This window comes from Spinacia oleracea, chromosome 3 (genome assembly GCF_020520425.1).
Source record: "Spinacia oleracea cultivar Varoflay chromosome 3, BTI_SOV_V1, whole genome shotgun sequence".
Lineage (NCBI taxonomy): Eukaryota > Viridiplantae > Streptophyta > Magnoliopsida > Caryophyllales > Amaranthaceae > Spinacia > Spinacia oleracea.
In genome coordinates this window covers 61337393-61357031 of record NC_079489.1, presented here as the reverse complement: position 1 = coordinate 61357031, position 19639 = coordinate 61337393, and the positions used below count along the sequence as shown (strand labels likewise).

The window sequence follows — 19639 nt, the reverse complement described above, 5'->3', positions numbered from 1 at the left end:
GCTGGGCCTTCGTCTAGCGGGCCTCGTCCGATGCTAATTCGTACGATACGCTTCCGATTGAATTCCCGATTCCGGAATTCATTTCCGATACGAACAATATTTAATATTTCCGATTCCGGAATTAATTTCCGTTTCGAACAAATATTTAATATTTCCGTTTCCAGAATTATTTTCCGATTCCGATAATATTTCCGATTCTGACAATATTTCCGTTTCCGGCAATATTTCCGATTCTGGCAATATTTCCATTTCCGATAATATTTTCCGATACGTACCATGTTTCCGTTTCCGGCAACATCTACGACTTGGATAATATTTATATTTCCGATACGATCCATATTTCCGTTTCCGGCAATATCATCGTTTCCGGAGTATTAATTTCTTGCCTGTGACGATCTCAGCTCCCACTGAAACCAAGATCCGTCGATTCCGAATATCCATAGATGGAGTATCTAATGCCATTAAATACTTGATCCGTTTACGTACTATTTGTGTGACCCTACGGGTTCAGTCAAGAGTAAGCTGTGGATTAATATCATTAATTCCACTTGAACTGAAGCGGCCTCTAGCTAGGCATTCAGCTCACTTGATCTCACTGAATTATTAACTTGTTTAATTAATACTGAACCGCATTTATTAGACTTAACATAGAATGCATACTTGGACCAAGGGCATTATTTCCTTCACGGACTTCCCGAACCTAAATAAACCCCAAAAAAATGAAAACCACGGCAGATAATTAAAATCAAAAAATAAATAAAATTGCTTCACCTTCTTCGATCCCGCAATAACAAATTATCTCCTTCAAAAGAAGAGTCAAGCTTTTCTCCTTCAAAGGCAGAGTCAGGCATATATATCTCTTATTCTCCTTCAAGTTGAAGAAGCAACAATCCACCATTGCGCATCAAGCCATCACCACCTTCAAATGCAAATTATAATTACCAGGTAATGCTTTCCTAAAAATTGTCTTAGTTTTACAATCAATTACAGAAAACATTGGTGGGGAAGTTGATTATTGAAAAAAAATGTTGAGGCATCAAGTATTCAAGTTCGTATAAGAAATTGATTCTTGATAATTAGTTAGACCCTATTTCACCACTAACTCTTGATTTTTGAATTAGACCTTATTTCTACTAATTATAGGTCTAATATTTCATAGTGCAATTGAAGAGTATTTGAAATAAGTAGGCTTATCAAAATTTCCTAAATAGTTTGGGTTTGATTTGTTTTGCTCATGAATAATGTGTGTATTTGTGTTTGGATAATGGGTCATACACCTGATTTATATTTCTTGTATTGTAGAAAATGGAAAACTCAAATTATCCATTAGTTGGGTCATTTACACGGATGCTCAACGATGACCAATTTTTTATAAATCAAATGAATATTGATTATGGAACTCATACCAGTCTTTTGGATACTTGTACATCTCCTATTACCAACCACCTGCAACAAGAACCAATAGGATTAGATGAGCTTCAATTTGTGTCTTTGAATCGTAATAATGTTGATAGTGATGGAGTAGACAGAGAAGGAGAAGATGCCAATGAAGAACTACATATGGTTGGTGATGATATCATTGTAGAGGAGGAAGTAGATGAAGAAGAAAATGTTGTGGCATTAGGTGCTACGGTTCAAGAGTTTTCCCGTTTAAGTGATGTTAATGATGATGAAGTAAACAAATGGATTACTTGGATTTCTATGGTGTCTTACAAACTAGGTGCTGAATTTTGTGTCGGACAAGAATTTTCCAACAAAGGTGCATTGAATGAGGCTGTTACTAGCTACTCTATAAAAAAAAATCAACGTTTTATTGTACTTGAGTCTAGACCTCACACAGTCACGTTCAAGTGTGGCCGGAAACCAATTGGGTGTTCTTGGAAGCTCAGAGGTTCACAGAAGAGTTATTCTTCTGATGTGTTTACAATTGTATCCTACCAAGGTCCTCATGATTCCACATGCGTCAGCGACATTCTTCAACTAGATCATCGAAACATGGACTCTAAATTCATTAGTTACCATATAAGGAATCTTGTGGAGGCAGATATTTCCATTAAAGTTCGTGTCCTAATTGAGGTTATCAAGCAACAATATCATTTCACAATCTCATATAAGAAGGCTTGGCTCGCAAAACAAAAGGCAATAGCTTATACATTTGGTGATTGGGAGGAGTCCTTTCAAATACTCCCGCACTTTATGCAAGAAATGAAGAAAGCTAATCCAGGGACTGTTGTGCACTTTGCTAACCATCGAACTGCAGATCCCAATTTTGAGATTTTTCAAAGAGTATTCTGGGCATTTGGACCCTCAATACAGGGCTTCCAACATTGTCGACCCATTATCACTATCGATGGGACTCACTTGTATGGAAAATATAAGGGGACAATTCTAATAGCTATGAGTGTTGATGCTAACAACCAAATATTTCCCCTTGCTTTTGCCATCGTCGAAGGAGAAAATGGTGATAGTTGGCCATGGTTTATGGCATGTATTAGGAGATTTGTGACACAACGAACTGGATTGTGTGTACTTTCAGACCGACATTTGGGTATCATGAAAGCTATGACTCAAGATAATAGTGGTTGGACCGAGCCATATGCGTACCATAGATTTTGCATTCGTCACTTGACTTCAAATGTCAATACGGAATTCAAAAACAGAGAGTTGAAAAACAAAGTTGGTTGGACAGCTTTCCAACAACAAAAGAAGAAATTTGATTATGGTTTGAATATGATAGCGAAAATGAATGAGAAGGCTCGTGAATATATAGGAAAGATTAATGCTTCAAAGTGGTCACTTTGTCACGATGGAGGCTATAGATATGGCCTCAAAACAACCAACTTAGCAGAGGTGTTCAACAATGTACTTAAGGGAGCTCGTTTCTTGCCAATCACGGCACTTGTGAAGCTTACTTTCTATCGAGTTAACTCATATTTTGTGGAGCGACGTCGATTGTCAAAGAAAAGGTTGTTAGATGGTCATGCATATACTATAAAAGTAACTAAGGACTTGGATACTAATACAGAAAAAGCTATGCACCACAAGGTTGATATTTTTCATCATGAACATGGAATTTATCAGGCTGACTGTTTGTACTGCATGCTTGCTGTGTGCTCTGTTGTTTCTGCAAGCTCATATTGGTCTGTTGTGATCAGGTGGTTGCTTCAATAGTTATCAGTTGTGTTTGACAGAAAGGTAGCTTAGCATTCAAAGGGCATTCCTCCATCCATACTTTCACCCCTTCCAAAGATATAGAGGCTTTAGCGATAGAGTCGACCACCTTATTACAAACTCTACTAACATAATTAAAGCTACAATAAGTAAAGTTGCGTGCTAAAGCTACAATATCATTAACCACAACCTGTGCTCTACTTCTTTTTGTCTTCTTTGATTGGATCATTTCCACAATGCTATGGCAACAGTTTAAACCTCCGACGAACGGAACCCCAAATCATGAGCATATCTTAGACCAAAACAAATCCCCTTGGCCTCGGCTTGTGCAACAGGGATCACCCCAACATAAGGTAGTCCTGCAGACATCAGGACATCCCCTTCTGTATCACGAACAATCATGCCAAGTCCAGCAATTTTTGAATATACACAAGAGAGAGGCATCAAATTCTAAGTAACTTATCCTATCATGTACCTCCGATTTTTTAATTTCGAACACAGTGACTATTAGTTCCTACCCTTCACAAAGCTCTACACTTAAACTTGAGATCTCCTTATGTGTTTACAACATACCCGTTACATATTGTGCAAGAAATATACAAGAACAAAACAACAGCCAAATTGCACATTATACCAACACCCATTTGATTTAAGTGTAACATAACATTATTCTCTATTTTACCAAAAAAAAAAAAAAAAGTAACACAATTATATGACAAAACGAAGCCATCTGATTTAAGTGTTAATAGTGTAATGTAATTGGGTTAATTTCTAGCAAACTTGGTGAGTTTAGGCAATGGAGGGAACTATAATCGTCAAACAAAAAATAGTGGAGGGAACTAATCTCAGTCAATGAAATGGGTTATATTTTTCACTTTGCGTAAAAGAGTGGCAAATCTTGGATTTTTTTTCATTAAATACAATTTGGATAGGATTAGGAGAAATAATATTAGGTTTGTAATTACCAATCCTATGTGGACACTAGATTATGGAATTATTTATGGGAAAACACTAGAATGAGAATATGTTTAATTTCTAACACTAGATTGGGAAATCGGTCAGGAATAGGATTCTCGCAGTTTTCTATCTCATTTAATTAGGATTTATGTTGGAGTGCAACACCTAATTCTGACAGGTTTCTATCTTTTATGATTTGCCACTTTTAGAAGCTACCCTTTACTGCAGTTACTATTTTTAGCAGGTTTCCATAAATAGCAGGTTTCGGGTGAAATGAAAAGGGGAATCGAGATTCGTTTATTTTATAGGAGATGCGTTGTCAAGTGGAGTTTTTACGTCTTCATCATCGAACCTTTCCCTTTCGGGAATGGGGACAAAAGTAGGTGTCTACAGCTATGGAAACGTAGATTACATTACTACTACAAGAGCCCTAAATGTGGAAAAGATGATGGTGAGCGCATAAAAAATCCACCACCAGATTTGCCCCAAGAGCAATGGGAATGGCTTGTAGAGCATTATGGATCAGATGAATTTAAGGTATTTATCATTTAAAATGTGTTTTTCTAGCTTTATGGGTTTCTAATAAGAAAAGTCAACTATGGTCAACATTGGCCAAAATTGACAGCTCTAAGGTGGTTGCAATAGTTTGCGAACCTTAAATCTTTGAAACTGTTACATAGATGATACAAAATTAGATTATCAGAACAACATCTTTAAAATCAGGAGTATCATTCTTTATGCTCTGAGGTGCTTGCAATAATTGACCAAAATTGACAGCTCTAAGTCATGAAAAAGTACACACTGCATATGCTAGGAATTAATTGCTAGGATTAATTGCCACCACAGTTGTCAGTTAGTTTTCTAAGTAAGAAATTCTTAGTTTTTTCATATTGTATTTTTTTCATACAGTTGTCAGTTGGTACTTTTTTCTAAGTAAAAAATACTTGGTTTTTTTATGAGCTATGCAAGAATATAAAGACCGTTTTACTTGATCATGTAGATTGTAAGTCAAAGGAACTCCAAAAATCGATTATCTGAGAACAGATGTGTTCACACCACTGGAAATTTAGCCTTTGTTGAAGTTGAGGATATAATGGTAAGATTTATTTAATAGTTAAATATATTAATATGCGCATGTTATGCATTTTATTTCATAGTGAATGTACTAAAATTATTTATGATGTGGTAGACAAAAGAGAATGATGGTGTGAAGCCGTCTGCGGATGTGATATGGCTTATTGAGCATACTCATACGAACAAAGAGGATAAACTTGAATGGGCTGATGGAACACGTTCAAAAATAATCCATGTATGTTTGATAGTTTTGAAAAACGCTATTTGTATCATTTACTTTCTTATTTTTTCTTTTACTTGTATGATTAAAATCTAGTTTTGAACTTCTTTCGATGTTGTAGGAAAAGTTGAAAAATATTGTTGCTACGGCTGGTGATTCAATGACCCAAGAGGAGATATTGATTCATGTTTTGGATCATAGGTCTGGGTATGTTCGCGAGAAAGGGACTGCTTTACGCAGTTATTCTAAAGGAAAATACCAAATGGAACAACGCAGACTTGCTGAACAACAAGAGAAAATACATGAACAAGAACAAAGGATAAAGGAACTAGAAGAAATTCAACAAAAACAACAAGAAGAACAAAAAAGGCAGCAACAAGAACTGGAAGAATACAAAGCACAACAACAACAACAACAAGCAATGGAAGATTTTAAAAGAGATTTGTTGCAACAACTTGGAATTACTAGAGGTTCATAGTCCCAAAAACAGGTAAACGTTCTTAGTATATTTTTATTAATTGACATAGATATTCACATAAACTGCTTTCATAAAGTCATTTACTGATGGTAATGGATTCTATATCATTTAAATTGTCACATTATAAAGTGGTCATGTAGCTATACCCAAACCTAGCCTATAGCTCTGGATCCTTTATTTTTGAGTTCTATTGTTTGGATAAGGTTTGATAATGTTCTATTAGCTAGGTGTTGCCAATGTTGGCCTGTGATGAAGGTTGTTTGTGTATGTGGCGCAGATACAGAGAAGGAATTGTACTTTGTTGCCCTTTAATATACATTAAGTTTTTCTAAAAGAGGGTTGAACATTGACAAGCTCTAAACATTATATTAATGGGTTAGTGTAGAGCCTTTCGTTTTACAGTAGAAAGTTGGAGTTTTTTTTTCCAAACATGCAAGCATATATATAGTACCTTTTACTTATCAAAAATATTACGTAAACGAAATAAAGCAAATTTCGTGTGGAAATAAAACTTTCATTCAAGTTCTTTTTTGTCAATCAAATAACCTCCAAGCAGTTCGTACACATGCTTATAATATTGCATATGTTGCTTATATGTGTATATTGGACGTTATGTTGTTTTATGTACCTTAATTATTTTGAAACTTTTCTCTAACTAACCTAATTTCAACATATGGTTTCAATTGTGATTACAATTATGCAGGATGAGAGAAATGAGTTGTGATTGAAGACTGTGCTTTCTTTTGGATGTTGGAGGTGGTGAAAATAATATTTTGGCAGTGGAAAGTCTATGATGCAATTTTCGTAGTCCTAGAACTATGTAAGGACTTCTTTTGAGTTATTGCGAGGCAATGACAAGAAATATGTGTACTTTTGGATGGTCTACTATGTTAGTAACATTTTACGGTCACGGTTAACATCTTCTATAAATATTATTGTAATTTCGGATACAGGTTGTAAGAAGTATTTTGTATTAGAGATTAACAACAGGCACTAGTATTGCTGGAATCCTAATGCAAAGTAAATGTAACGACGAAGTCGTTGCAAAAGAGATATATAATGCAACATTGTATCGTTGTGAAAGAGAAATGTAATGCAGCAAAAAAAGGTTGTTGCCAAAAAGGAAATGTAATGCAACAATGTAGTCGTTGCAAAAGAGAATTGTAAAGCAACAATGTAGTTGTTGCAAAAGAGAAATTGTATTACAACAGAAAAGTCGTTGAGAAAAGTGATTATATTGCCACAACAGGAGTCGTTGCGAAAGAAAGTTATTGCAACAACAGCCATGTTGCAAAAAAATTTATAATATCTTACGCGGGCATTTTGTTTTGCAATGACAAAAGTACAGCAACAAAAGAAGTCGTTGTAAAAGAAAGATTTTTCGCAACAACAATTGTCGTTGCAAAAGCCTTTCACAACGCTCTTACCGGCAACGACCCTGCAACAACAAAGGTCGTTGCAAAAGACACCTTTAACAACGAAAACATATCTTTTGCAACGACATTTTTTGTTGCGAAAAATGCCTTTTCTTGTAGTGCAATTTCTAATCATTCGCAACAATAACGAAGCATTCTAAATACATCCTAAACATATTTAGAACCTTCCCCAATATCAAAACTTTAGTATTTTATTTCCTAGCATAATAATTATTGAATCATTGATTGAAATTCGTTGAAAACTCTTCGCAAACATTATACTTTAAATTTCAGCAATATAAACTCATTTAAAAACTTTGCCAATGCCAATCTACGTTCTTAGAACATCGAAACAATAAATTTAATAATCCACAATCGTCCTACCATGATTTACAACTATTAAAACCTTGGAATTCATACTTTAGATAATCAAAAATTAATATTCAATGTATTTAGATAATCTGAAAATTAAATGTATTATTTAAATATAATATATAAATCTGAAATTCTAATTAAGTCATAAAAATCATAAATTTATTAAATCAAAGCATAAATTAAATTAACAAACTACAATTAAAATAATTATTTTACTTAGGGTTTAAGAAATTAACCAAATAAAGAATCAAGGAGATGCTGGCCGGCGGAGCACAGGCGCGGCAGTGGTGGAACGACGGTGAGGTGGGGCACGGCGGCGCACCGGTGATGGTGTTTGGCTGCCGCAACAACAGAAACGGGTGAGAACCGAGAAAGGGGAACGAAAGAAAGCAAGACAACGAAACAGAAAGACGAGAGGACTACCGTGCACAGGGCCGCGGTCAGGCGACGACAAGGTGGTTGTGCTGGCGGTGAGTACGGCGGCAGGCTGTACGAAAATAGAAAAGCAATTGAGGAGAGCAATATACGAAGCAACGTGAGAAGAAGAACGAAAGAAAGAAAAATAACGAAGAAAAAGGAGAACAAGAGACGAAATTACCGGCGGTGAGGAAATCCGGCGGTGGTGGCGGCTGAGCAGCAAGGACGACGTGACACTAGAGGAAAAAACTTGATAAGTTGCTCTTAAAAGTGGCTTATAAGTTGCCCTTCGTAAGTGCCACCAATGGGGGGTCACTTTTGTAAAATTATCAAAAGTTGCCCTTAACAAGGGCAACTTATAATCTTATAAGGTGCCCTTGTTTGCAACAAGGGCACCTTATGTGAAACTTATAAGGTGCCCTTATTGCAACAAGGGCACCTTATAAGCTGCACATAAGTTGCCTTTGTTGCAAACAAGGGCACCTTATAAGCAGCACATAAGTTGCCCTTGTTGCAAACAAGGGCTACTTTTGAGTTTTTTTTTTTTTTGTTTAAAAAAAAAAAATCTGCAATATAATTCCTAATATTTTGCAATATAATTTCTGATTTTGCAATATAATTTCTGTTTCATCAAACATCAGCTTGACATTCTAAAAAATGATATAAATTTCAAATTTCCAATAATATTAACGAAATAATTCAAATGTAATTAATTAAATCGTTAAATGACAAAATAATGTAAGGCCCTGTTCTTTAGAGCTGAACTGAATTGAACTGAACTGAACTGAACTGAACTGAACTGAATGCTCCTGAACTGAACTGAACTGAATGCTCCTGAACTGAACTGAACTAAACTGAACTTAACTGAACTGAACTTTACTTATCAGAATATATTACCGAAATAAATAATAAATAATAAATAATAAAAAATAAATAATAAAAAATAAAAAATAAAAAATAAAAAATAAAAAATAAAAAATAATAAATAATAAATAATAAAAATAAGAAATAAGAAATAATAAATAATAAATAATAAATAATAAATAATAAATAATAAATAATAAATAATAAATAATAATAATAAATAATAAATAATAAATAATAATAAAATAATAAATAATAAATAATAAATAATAAATAATAAATAATAAATAATAAATAATAAATAATAAATAATAAATAATAAATAATAAATAATAAATAATAAATAATAAATAATAAATAATAAATAATAAATAATAAATAATAAATAATAAATAATAAATAATAAATAATAAATAATAAATAATAAATAATAAATAATAAATAATAAATAATAAATATAAATAATAAATAATAAATAATAAATAATAATAATAAATAATAATAATAAATAATAAATAATAATAATAATAAATAATAAATAATAAATAATAAATAATAATAATAAATAATAAATAATAAATAATAAATAATAATAAATTATATTAATTATTATTAAATATTTAGTTATAAATAATATAATAATAATAAGTAATATAATAATATAAGTATAAATAATAAGTAATATAATAATATAATAATATAAATATAAATAATAAGTAATACAATAATATAAATAATAATATCATTATATTAATAATAATAATAATATAATTAATATTAATAATAATAATAATTATTATTATTAAAATAAATTAAATTAAATTAAATTAAATTGAATTGAATTGAATTAAACTAAATTAAACAGAACTGAATTTAATGCTCCTGAACTGAATGCTCCTGAACTGAACTGAACTGAACTGAACTGAACTGAACTAAACTGAATGCTCCTGAACTGAACTGAACTGAACTGAACTGAATGCTCCTGAACTGAACTGAACTGAACTGAACTGAACTGAAATGAACTAAACTGAACTGCCAAATAAGTCCTGAAGCTGAAATTAAGCCAAAAAGAACAGGGCCTAAGAGTCACGAATAACTACAAGTCTGCTCTATTTATTACACTGAGGGTAGTTCACAATCGTTGAAGTAAATAGCCCACTTGTCTCCAACTTCATCCAACTCCTTTTTGGTAAAGGGCCCCTCCCTTGGAGTTATGAAAACCTTTAAAAGAACACCGTACATGCAAACCAATAAATTAAATTAAGTTTCATATGCGAAAACAAAAATTATATTGGTCGCGAAAACAATTATATTGGCCAAAAATGACATTTTTGAACCCAACTACCAACAAACGAACCTCTTTCCACATTCTAACCCTTTTCATTATTTATATGATTAGTCAGATGATTATAAGACTCATTTCAAGTTCGTTATGCATGCCTATTGGTCATTTGGGTCGATATAGGTCATTTATGGCCAAAAATGGCATTTTCGATCCCAACTATGAACAAACGAACTTATATCCACATTCTAAACCTTTTTCATGATTTAGATGATTAGTTATATGATTATAAGACTCATTTCAAATTCGTTATGCACTCCTATGGTTTAGAATAGGTCATTTATGGCCAAAAATGGCATTTTCGATCCCAACTACCAACAAACGAACCTATTTCCATATTCTAAACGTTTTTCATGATTCATATGATTAGTTATATGATTATAAGACTCATTTCAAGTTCGTTATGCACGTTTATGGTTCATTTGGGTCGATATTGGTCATTTATGGTCAAAAATGGCATTTTCTATCCCAACTACCAACAAACGAACCTATTTCTATATTCTAAACGTTTTTCATGATTCATATGATTAGTTATAAGATTATAAGACTCATTTCAAGTTTGATATGCACGCTTATGATTCATTTGGGTCGATATAGGTCAGTTTTGGCCAAAAATGGCATTTTCGATCCCAACTACCAACAAACGAACCTATTTCCATATTCTAAACGTTTTTCATGATTCATATGATTTGTTATATGATTATAAGACTCATTTCAAGTTCGTTATGCACGTCTATGGTTCTTTGGGTCGATATAGGTCATTTATGGTCAAAAATGGCATTTTCGATCCCAATTACCATCAAACAAACCTATATCCATATTCTAAATGTTTTTCATGATTCTTATGATTAATTATATTATTATAAGACTCATTTCAACTTCGTGATGCATGCCTAAGGGTCATTTGGGTCGATATAGATAATTTTTGGCCAAAAATGGCATTTTCGATCCCAACTACCAACAAACGAACCTATTTCGATAATCTAAATGTTTTTCATTATTCATATGATTAGTTATATGATTATAAGACTCATTTCATGATATTTATGAACGTCTATGGGTTATTTGGGTCGATATAGGTCATTTTTGGCTAAAAAAGGCATTTTCGATCCCAACTACTAACAAATGAACCTAAGGACACTTTCTAAATCTTTTTCATGATTCATATGATTAGTTATATGTTTATAAGACTCATTTCAAGTTCTTTATGCACACATAAGGCTCATTTGGGACGATATAGGTCATTTATGGCCAAAAAGGGCATTTTCGATCCCAACTACCAACAAACGAACCTATTTCCATATTCTAAACGTTTTTCATGATTCATATGATTAGTTATCTAATTATAAGACTCATTTCAAGTTCGTTATGCACGTCTATGGTTCATTTGGGTCGATATAGGTCATTTATGGTCAAAAATGGCATTTTCGACCCCAACTACCAACAAACGAACCTATTTCTATATTCTAAACGTTTTTCATGATTCATATGATTAGTTATAAGATTATAAGACTCATTTCAAGTTTGATATGCACGCTTATGATTCATTTGGGTCGATATAGGTCAGTTTTGGCCAAAAATGGCATTTTCGATCCCAACTACCAACAAACGAACCTATTTCCATATTCTAAACGTTTTTCATGATTCATATGATTTGTTATATGATTATAAGACTCATTTCAAGTTCGTTATGCACGTCTATGGTTCTTTGGGTCGATATAGGTCATTTATGGTCAAAAATGGCATTTTCGATCCCAATTACCATCAAACAAACCTATATCCATATTCTAAATGTTTTTCATGATTCTTATGATTAATTATATTATTATAAGACTCATTTCAACTTCGTGATGCATGCCTAAGGGTCATTTGGATCGATATAGATAATTTTTGGCCAAAAATGGCATTTTCGATCCCAACTACCAACAAACGAACCTATTTCGATAATCTAAATGTTTTTCATTATTCATATGATTAGTTATATGATTATAAGACTCATTTCATGATATTTATGAACGTCTATGGGTTATTTGGGTCGATATAGGTCATTTTTGGCTAAAAAAGGCATTTTCGATCCCAACTACTAACAAATGAACCTAAGGACACTTTCTAAATCTTTTTCATGATTCATATGATTAGTTATATGTTTATAAGACTCATTTCAAGTTCTTTATGCACACATAAGGCTCATTTGGGACGATATAGGTCATTTATGGCCAAAAAGGGCATTTTCGATCCCAACTACCAACAAACGAACCTATTTCCATATTCTAAACGTTTTTCATGATTCATATGATTAGTTATCTAATTATAAGACTCATTTCAAGTTCGTTATGCACGTCTATGGTTCATTTGGGTCGATATAGGTCATTTATGGTCAAAAATGGCATTTTCGACCCCAACTACCAACAAACGAACCTATTTCTATATTCTAAACGTTTTTCATGATTCATATGATTAGTTATATGATTATAAGACTCATTTCAAGTTCGTTATGCACGCCTATGGTTCATTTGGGTCGATATAGGTCAGTTTTGGCCAAAAATGGCATTTTCGATCCCAACTACCAACAAACGAACCTATTTCGATATTCTAAACGTTTTTCATTATTCATATGATTAGTTATATGATTATAAGATTCATTTCATGATATTTATGAATGTCTATGGGTCATTTGGGTCGATATAGGTCATTTATGGCCAAAAATGGCATTTTCGATCCCAACTACTAACAAATGAACCTAAGGAAACTTTCTAAATCTTTTTCATGATTCATATGATTAGTTATATGTTTATAAGACTCATTTCAAGTTCTTTATGCACACATAAGGCTCATTTGGGACGATATAGGTCATATTTGGTCCAAAAGGGCATTTTCGACGGTTCATGCCAATTATAGGCGAATAGTTTTTTTAACTAATTTCTAGCCTAATAATACATCATAAATAAGCTATTTTATGTACCTTTTCCAGATCTTGAACTTCCTTGCAACTTTTGAATATGTCATGCATGAATTTCATCACGTAATAGCCACACTCGACCCTACCCTCTTGTTGGGCGCACTAGATTAAAGACAACATATATTAGATAATAGGAAATGTAATTGTTTTGGCCGTACAATAAGTAGTGAACAAGTTATTATTTACCTTAATTGATTTCCATTGAGGAAGTGCGCTTTTTTGACATTCATTTTCATCAACACTCTGCAATTCCACAATTCATTGGAAGTTAATTAACATTAAATGCTTGAATGTAAAATATGATTGCAAGTTTTATTTGATTGCAAGTCCTAAGCATATATTCCCGAGCGCAAGACATGATCAGCAGCTGAACAGATCAGAAACTGACATGTTCAGCTGCTGATCTGCTGCTGCTGATCTGCAGCGGAACAGATCAGTTTCTGATCTGTTCAGCTGCAGATCAGCAGCAGCAGATCAGCAGCCGAACTGATCAGTTTCTGATTTGTTCAGTTGTTGATCTGTTGCTGCTGATCTGTAGCGGAACATATCAGTTTCTGATCTGTTCAGCTGCAAATCAACAGCAGCAGATCAGCAGCTAAACTAATCAGTTTCTGATCTGTTCAGCAGCTGATCTGCTGCTGCTGATCAGCCGCTCAACAGATCAGAAACTGATCAGTTCAGCTATAGATCAGCAGATGGTTGTTTTCCCGAAGAGCTATTACATGATTGTTTGTGGCTAATATGGTGATTTAATTAAACTCGGCCAATATAAGTTTAATAATAATCCAGTCAGTTGACTCTTGGTTTAACTCACATGTGACTATGTCACAACTTACTAAATGGATAATAAAAATTAATGGCTTGTCCACACATGTTTCATCAGCAAATACTATAACGCATAAACAAAACTTAGATCAGAATCAATGAACCAAAGACAAATAAGTCACTTAATTAGTATAAATTCAAACTAAAATATCAATTTTATACTATACATACTCCTTCTGTTCCTAAATGGATAATAAAGATTAATGGTGTTTACACACATGCTTGATCAACAGTTTATGTCATGCACTCTTGCGTAAACAAAGCTAATACAAATCAGGTTTAATAAATCAGAACATTTGTTTAGCTTTTTATTTATTCAGGTACGTTGGTGATGCTGCTGCAATTTTTTTTATATCAGCCTGCACTTGTTTTTATATCAGCCTGCTAAAGTACTTACGATAAAGGCATCATTGATTAATGATTGCCATGCCCAAGTGATAAAGTCTTTTTGCTACAACTCAAAAGCTATCAGTCCACAGTCCTAGGGAAACAAATATATTGTACACTAGCTTAAACTGTACGCATACAATCTCTATGCATTCGATTATATAAGAGGTGAACTCTACATGTATACAATTCTCTTGAAGGCCATCCATCCATCAAAGTTCAGCTAGTTTAGAAATACCATTTGAACCCTTTAATTGGTCTAAGAGTGAACAAATTCCTACCTATTCTACCATATTTCCATTATATGTTCATACTCAGGGGACAAATTGCTAGCTAATACACAACGGGAATGCACCAATATCTTATACAGAACAGAACAAAAAAGCAACCAACCAAATATGAAAGTTGTTTAGTTTATATTTATAAACTTTTGATTACTGCAAACAATGTCAACTTAGGACAAGTTGACCAAGCAAACTGCAGATATCATCTTCAGAGAGAGAGTAGCAACAGTACCTTCTCTTGGAGATTTCTGCATATATGCTCTCTGGCAGAAAGTCTTAGCTGCAAAGAGTGTACATTGTCCTGCAGTTTCTTTGCTTCTTTTTCATCATGCTTTGATTTCTTGGCTATCTTGCTCGTAAAATCTTATCACATACTACCATACTGGTAATCAACTTGAATTTTCCAGGCGCACAAGTTATCTAGACCCTATTCAAACCAAAAGTAAAGAGTGTATTTTCTACAGAATACAACAGTTGCAATTACAAAAAGTGCATAGGAAAGACTACTGAAGCAAAAATATATTCGAAAATGAAGAGTGAACCAAAACACAGTCTAGTAAACAATCAGCTGAAACTGTTGGGAGATGGAATTTTAACTCACAGTTGCAATTACAAAAAGTGCATCGAAGCACCAACTATGGTCTAGGATCACTCCAGAATTGGGATTTAAGGAAATTCTATCATTATTATTTATTACCATAAATCCATATAAGATAGCCAGTTAGTCACTGGTTGTGTTCTGGTTAGTTACCAAGATACCTCAACATAATACAGCAATATGATTCTGTCATGAACAGACCAGGCTTTTGAATTATTCAGTTTGCTTATTTGACTACATAGATTACAGTATAAAGCATGAAAGATTTTGAATTATTGTGATTGGCAAGCCTACATCAGAAACCGTAATACAATGTAAAGCATGAAAGGTGTCAATAAGAACATCAAACCACAAAAAAATGCAAAACGTGAAGGTTTGAAAGTTTTTAGGAAGATATCAAAGTTACACGAACTTAAACTATAGTAAAAAACTTACGAGTTTTCACTAGTACACTTCAAAGTTCAAACCTCACTGATCTTTACGGATGTATCTGCATCGACAGTTTACATATCAATATAGCCTTTCCCATTGCAGATTTCCTCAAGGACCCGAGCTTTATCAAAAGCAACCTAAGGAATCATGAAGCTGTGAATAAATAAGGATACAAAAACAAGATTTAACAAAGCATTCAGAACTAATTTACGGACCGAAATGGCGGCTGATGGATCAGACAACATTGCAGTCGTATACTTGCACTTCCTGACCACAGCTGCAGGTGTTTCTCCAACAGAAGCTCCATGTTCCACAAGTTCATCACACTGGAAAAATTAACAATATTCTAATTAAGACTAAATGTATATATAATTATATATACACTGTCCAGGATGAAAAAGTAAAGTACAATAAAAATAAACGTGATAACTTAAGACAAGTAAGCATCAAATATCCCAGCTTTCATGGCCCGAACTAACACAACTATTAATATTCCACTTGTAAAGGTTCATAATATAATCCCCATATCCTGTCGTGATTAGAGAAACTTTTCCGAAACTACTTACACTCGGAAAAAAGCCACTACAAAAATGTTGCATTACTCCCAGTTTAGTTCAAACAGTATTTGAGTCTGGTTCAATAGACAACCGTAGACCCCCACGGATAATCATTTGAGAGTAAAATTCGGCATGCTCCTGCCAACCAAAACAAGTATTATAACGATTTAGTTAGAATGCGACACTGGAAGTCAGAAGAGTCAGAACCCATTACGGGGTACTTTAAACTTCATTAGAGTATTCATGACTATTCTGCAACCCAAAAAGTTTAAAACACCACAGATAGTTCAAGGAATAAGGGAATAGCTGGCTAACACACAACCACCCACCAGTCCACTACCCTCCCACCATCGGGGAAATAAAAAAGGAAGCGAGAAAACTATAAGCAGAATCTTATCGATATTGAGTTGGTACTTAGATCATGGATTGGTGATTAAATGCTTTGAGTAGGTGTCTAACATCTCCCATCTCATTGAAATTGTACAGGGTGCACCTTTTCAGCTCACCAACTAAATCAATTGTTAACATTCTTGATGTGTAAACAAATATTTAAATATTCCATCACGATCAAGAGCTCAATTTCCTTTGACACCTCAACACTACTCCCTGGAGCTCTGCACATCAAATGTCTTTTATACAACTATACGTCAACAGTCAAGCATGACTGAAAATCTCATAATTAACAACCTTAATGAACACAATAGTATTTGGTTTTCACTTGCTTTGGCATACACTAGATGTCTTCTATAATAGTTGTATTTACAGCTCAACACATACTATGGAAAACTTCAGAATTCAGATCACAGTTTACAAGTTTTTGACAGACAATAGAGTTAGATAAGGCAAAAGCAACCTCCGAACAGCATGATCCTGAAATATTTATAAGCTAGGGTTTTCATTACTTTTAAGTAATTGCCAAAAAATGAACATAATCCTAAACCAATTTTTCAGAATACTAAGCAATTGAAACACAGGAACAGCCCCATGACTTCTAGGTTTTTTCATGAAATTAACAATGATTTCTCTGATATTCTAAATAACTAAGTCCAACAAAAACTAACAGCACAGAACCACTGCAAAGTGCAGAGACAGCACATACAAACAAAGCCAATACAGAACAACATCATGGCAACGTAGTAAGTGGTCTACACTGATTACTGAGTACTAAGGTACTACGAGATGAAAGGAGGTCAATAATGACATTAACAGCAGAACATATAAATGAAAAAATGGTTTGTAATTCACCTTAAAGCAAAATTCTACAGATGCCACCAGCAAAAGTTAACTAGAAGTACAAATTTCAAGTTATTAATGATCAAAGTAATACCTGCGCAACAACTAGTTTCACTTCGCATCAAGGGCAAGCTCAAAATAAAGATTTGCACTCAATGCCACAGATAAAAAACATCAAAATTTAAAGAACTAACCCCAAAAAAGCACCCCATCACCATCCCAACAGAAATTCAGTAGCATATGCAAGCAGAATCACATTTCAATATCCCCCAACTCATAAATTGACCTAGTGCCTCGTCGCCGGTGAAGTGACGCAGCTGGCTAGGCCGTGAAGAACAGCCCTATATAGTTGGAGGCCAGCGAAGAACGACGGTGAGGAAGCACTGCGCCGCGCCGGTGGTTGGAGGCCGGTAAAGAAGAAGGGCCAAACGTCGGTGGTGATGGTGCGCGGTGATGGTGGCCGGAGTTTGAGTGTGGACGAGAGAAGGAAACGTGAGTAGTACAGAAGGGAATTGAAGGCTGATGTTCTTTGCGTGAAAAATGAAAGACTTAGGTTAAGGTGCCCTTGTTTCAAATTGTTCGGAAAGTTATATTCATTTTTTTTTTTTTTAACCATTATAAGTTGCTCTTGTTGTATATGGGCAACTTTTGTTGAGCAACTTATAAGGTTTTTTCCTCTAGTGTGAATGGAAGCAGAGTTTTGAGGGTTGAGAGTTCACGTGAGTTGCAAGGAAACAAGAGGATGGTTTTGAGTTTTACGTGAAATAGAATAAGGGGGTGTAACACCCCGACAATTCACCTTTTTCTAAAACAACCCTTTTTATAAATATAACTATAGAGAATTATCAAGGTATTATCGCCCATGTGAAAACGTTTCGGCTTATTCAGAATTTTGCAGCAGAAAACATAATAGATAACTTTAATAATTTAAATAAGTCAACTACCCAAAACCAACAAACTGAAGTCGACATAATTAGTTCAAATCAAATTCAAGTCCATTAAAACAAGTTCAACAAAACCAAATTCAAATGAAATAAAATAACGACTACACAAATCTCTCCAGATCCCGAACCCCAGTGATGCATCATCTTCAAACCTGCAATGGACAATGCTTATGGATCCCTAGAGAATGCTCACCAAAGATTGGGTCATCACAGGATCAATAAGGCATAACCATGATCAACATGCACAAGCAAAAGCACGTAATCAGCAAAGCTGAGTACTACATACTAAATCAATAATAATCCTAACATGATTCTATTAAACGAACAATCCTAACATGATACTAATAAAACATAAGCAAGGATAACCAAAACATATTGACTTGAAGACTATATTTGACTGAACTAGACCTTTGTATCATTAACATTATTTTAATTGAAATAGTCAATGGACTGAGTTGTCTACTAGAAACTTCTTCACTAAGGAAGACGAGGTACGGGCGCGACTCCGTAAACCCCAATGACCTGCGATATCGAGGGACTTTTGAATAAAATAGAACCGGTGATCAATCCGGCCCAGAAAAAGCCATAGGAGACCCATGACCCCAACTCCCAATTGTCTGTCACTTCAGACGTGCATAGTCTAAAGTTATTGCTACTCAGTTTCACTTTTCATGGTTTACATATTAATACTTTGTTATGACTCAACAATCACATAAGTCATGCAATCAACAACTAATCACAACTATTTTTATCTTGGAATTAAGTAAGTTATCACAAAGGTATCAATCAAGACTTATTCCAATTAATTCAACATTTCCTTTAATACTGATCAATCCCTCTATATGGGTATAAGGTTTCAACTTACTAAACAAGGTCCTCGGCCATCATAAAGTAGTGAAAATCTAAAAGGGAACAATGACAATCGATATATATATATATATATCAATATATATATATATATATATATATATATATATATATATATATATATATATATATATATATATATATATATATATATATATATATATATATATATATATATATATAATAATCTAATGTTCCCAACTAACATGTTTACATCAATCATCTACTAACATGTTATAA

At 33.6% G+C, this 19639-nt stretch overlaps 1 protein-coding gene and 1 long non-coding RNA gene across 4 annotated transcripts; one reads left to right on the top strand and one right to left on the bottom strand.

The window, feature by feature from the left end:
* The first annotated feature begins 725 nt into the window (after positions 1-725).
* Positions 726-5900, top strand: LOC110783211 (uncharacterized). The gene is made up of 6 exons (XM_056839169.1): positions 726-945; positions 1303-3155; positions 4536-4665; positions 5129-5224; positions 5318-5437; positions 5544-5900. The coding sequence occupies exons 2-6, from the start codon at positions 1306-1308 to the stop codon at positions 5898-5900; spliced, it is 2553 nt and encodes an 850-aa protein (XP_056695147.1). The 5' UTR covers positions 726-945; positions 1303-1305.
* Positions 5901-7813: 1913 nt separating this feature from the next.
* LOC110783203 (uncharacterized) lies at positions 7814-18160 on the bottom strand. 3 transcript variants are annotated; one of them, XR_008930555.1, is made up of 10 exons: positions 17783-18160; positions 16365-16493; positions 16014-16124; positions 15802-15935; positions 15001-15195; positions 13459-13515; positions 13276-13374; positions 8289-8343; positions 8114-8177; positions 7814-8028 (listed from the first exon to the last, which is right to left on the bottom strand). It is a non-coding gene; the product is annotated as an uncharacterized lncRNA (long non-coding RNA). The 3 variants fall into 3 exon arrangements; XR_008930553.1 differs by lacking the exons at positions 7814-8028; positions 8114-8177; positions 8289-8343 and adding an exon at positions 9949-10192 and having other exon boundaries at positions 17783-18158; XR_008930554.1 differs by lacking the exons at positions 7814-8028; positions 8114-8177; positions 8289-8343; positions 16365-16493 and adding an exon at positions 9949-10192 and having other exon boundaries at positions 17783-18158.
* Between the last annotated feature and the right edge of the window lie 1479 nt (positions 18161-19639).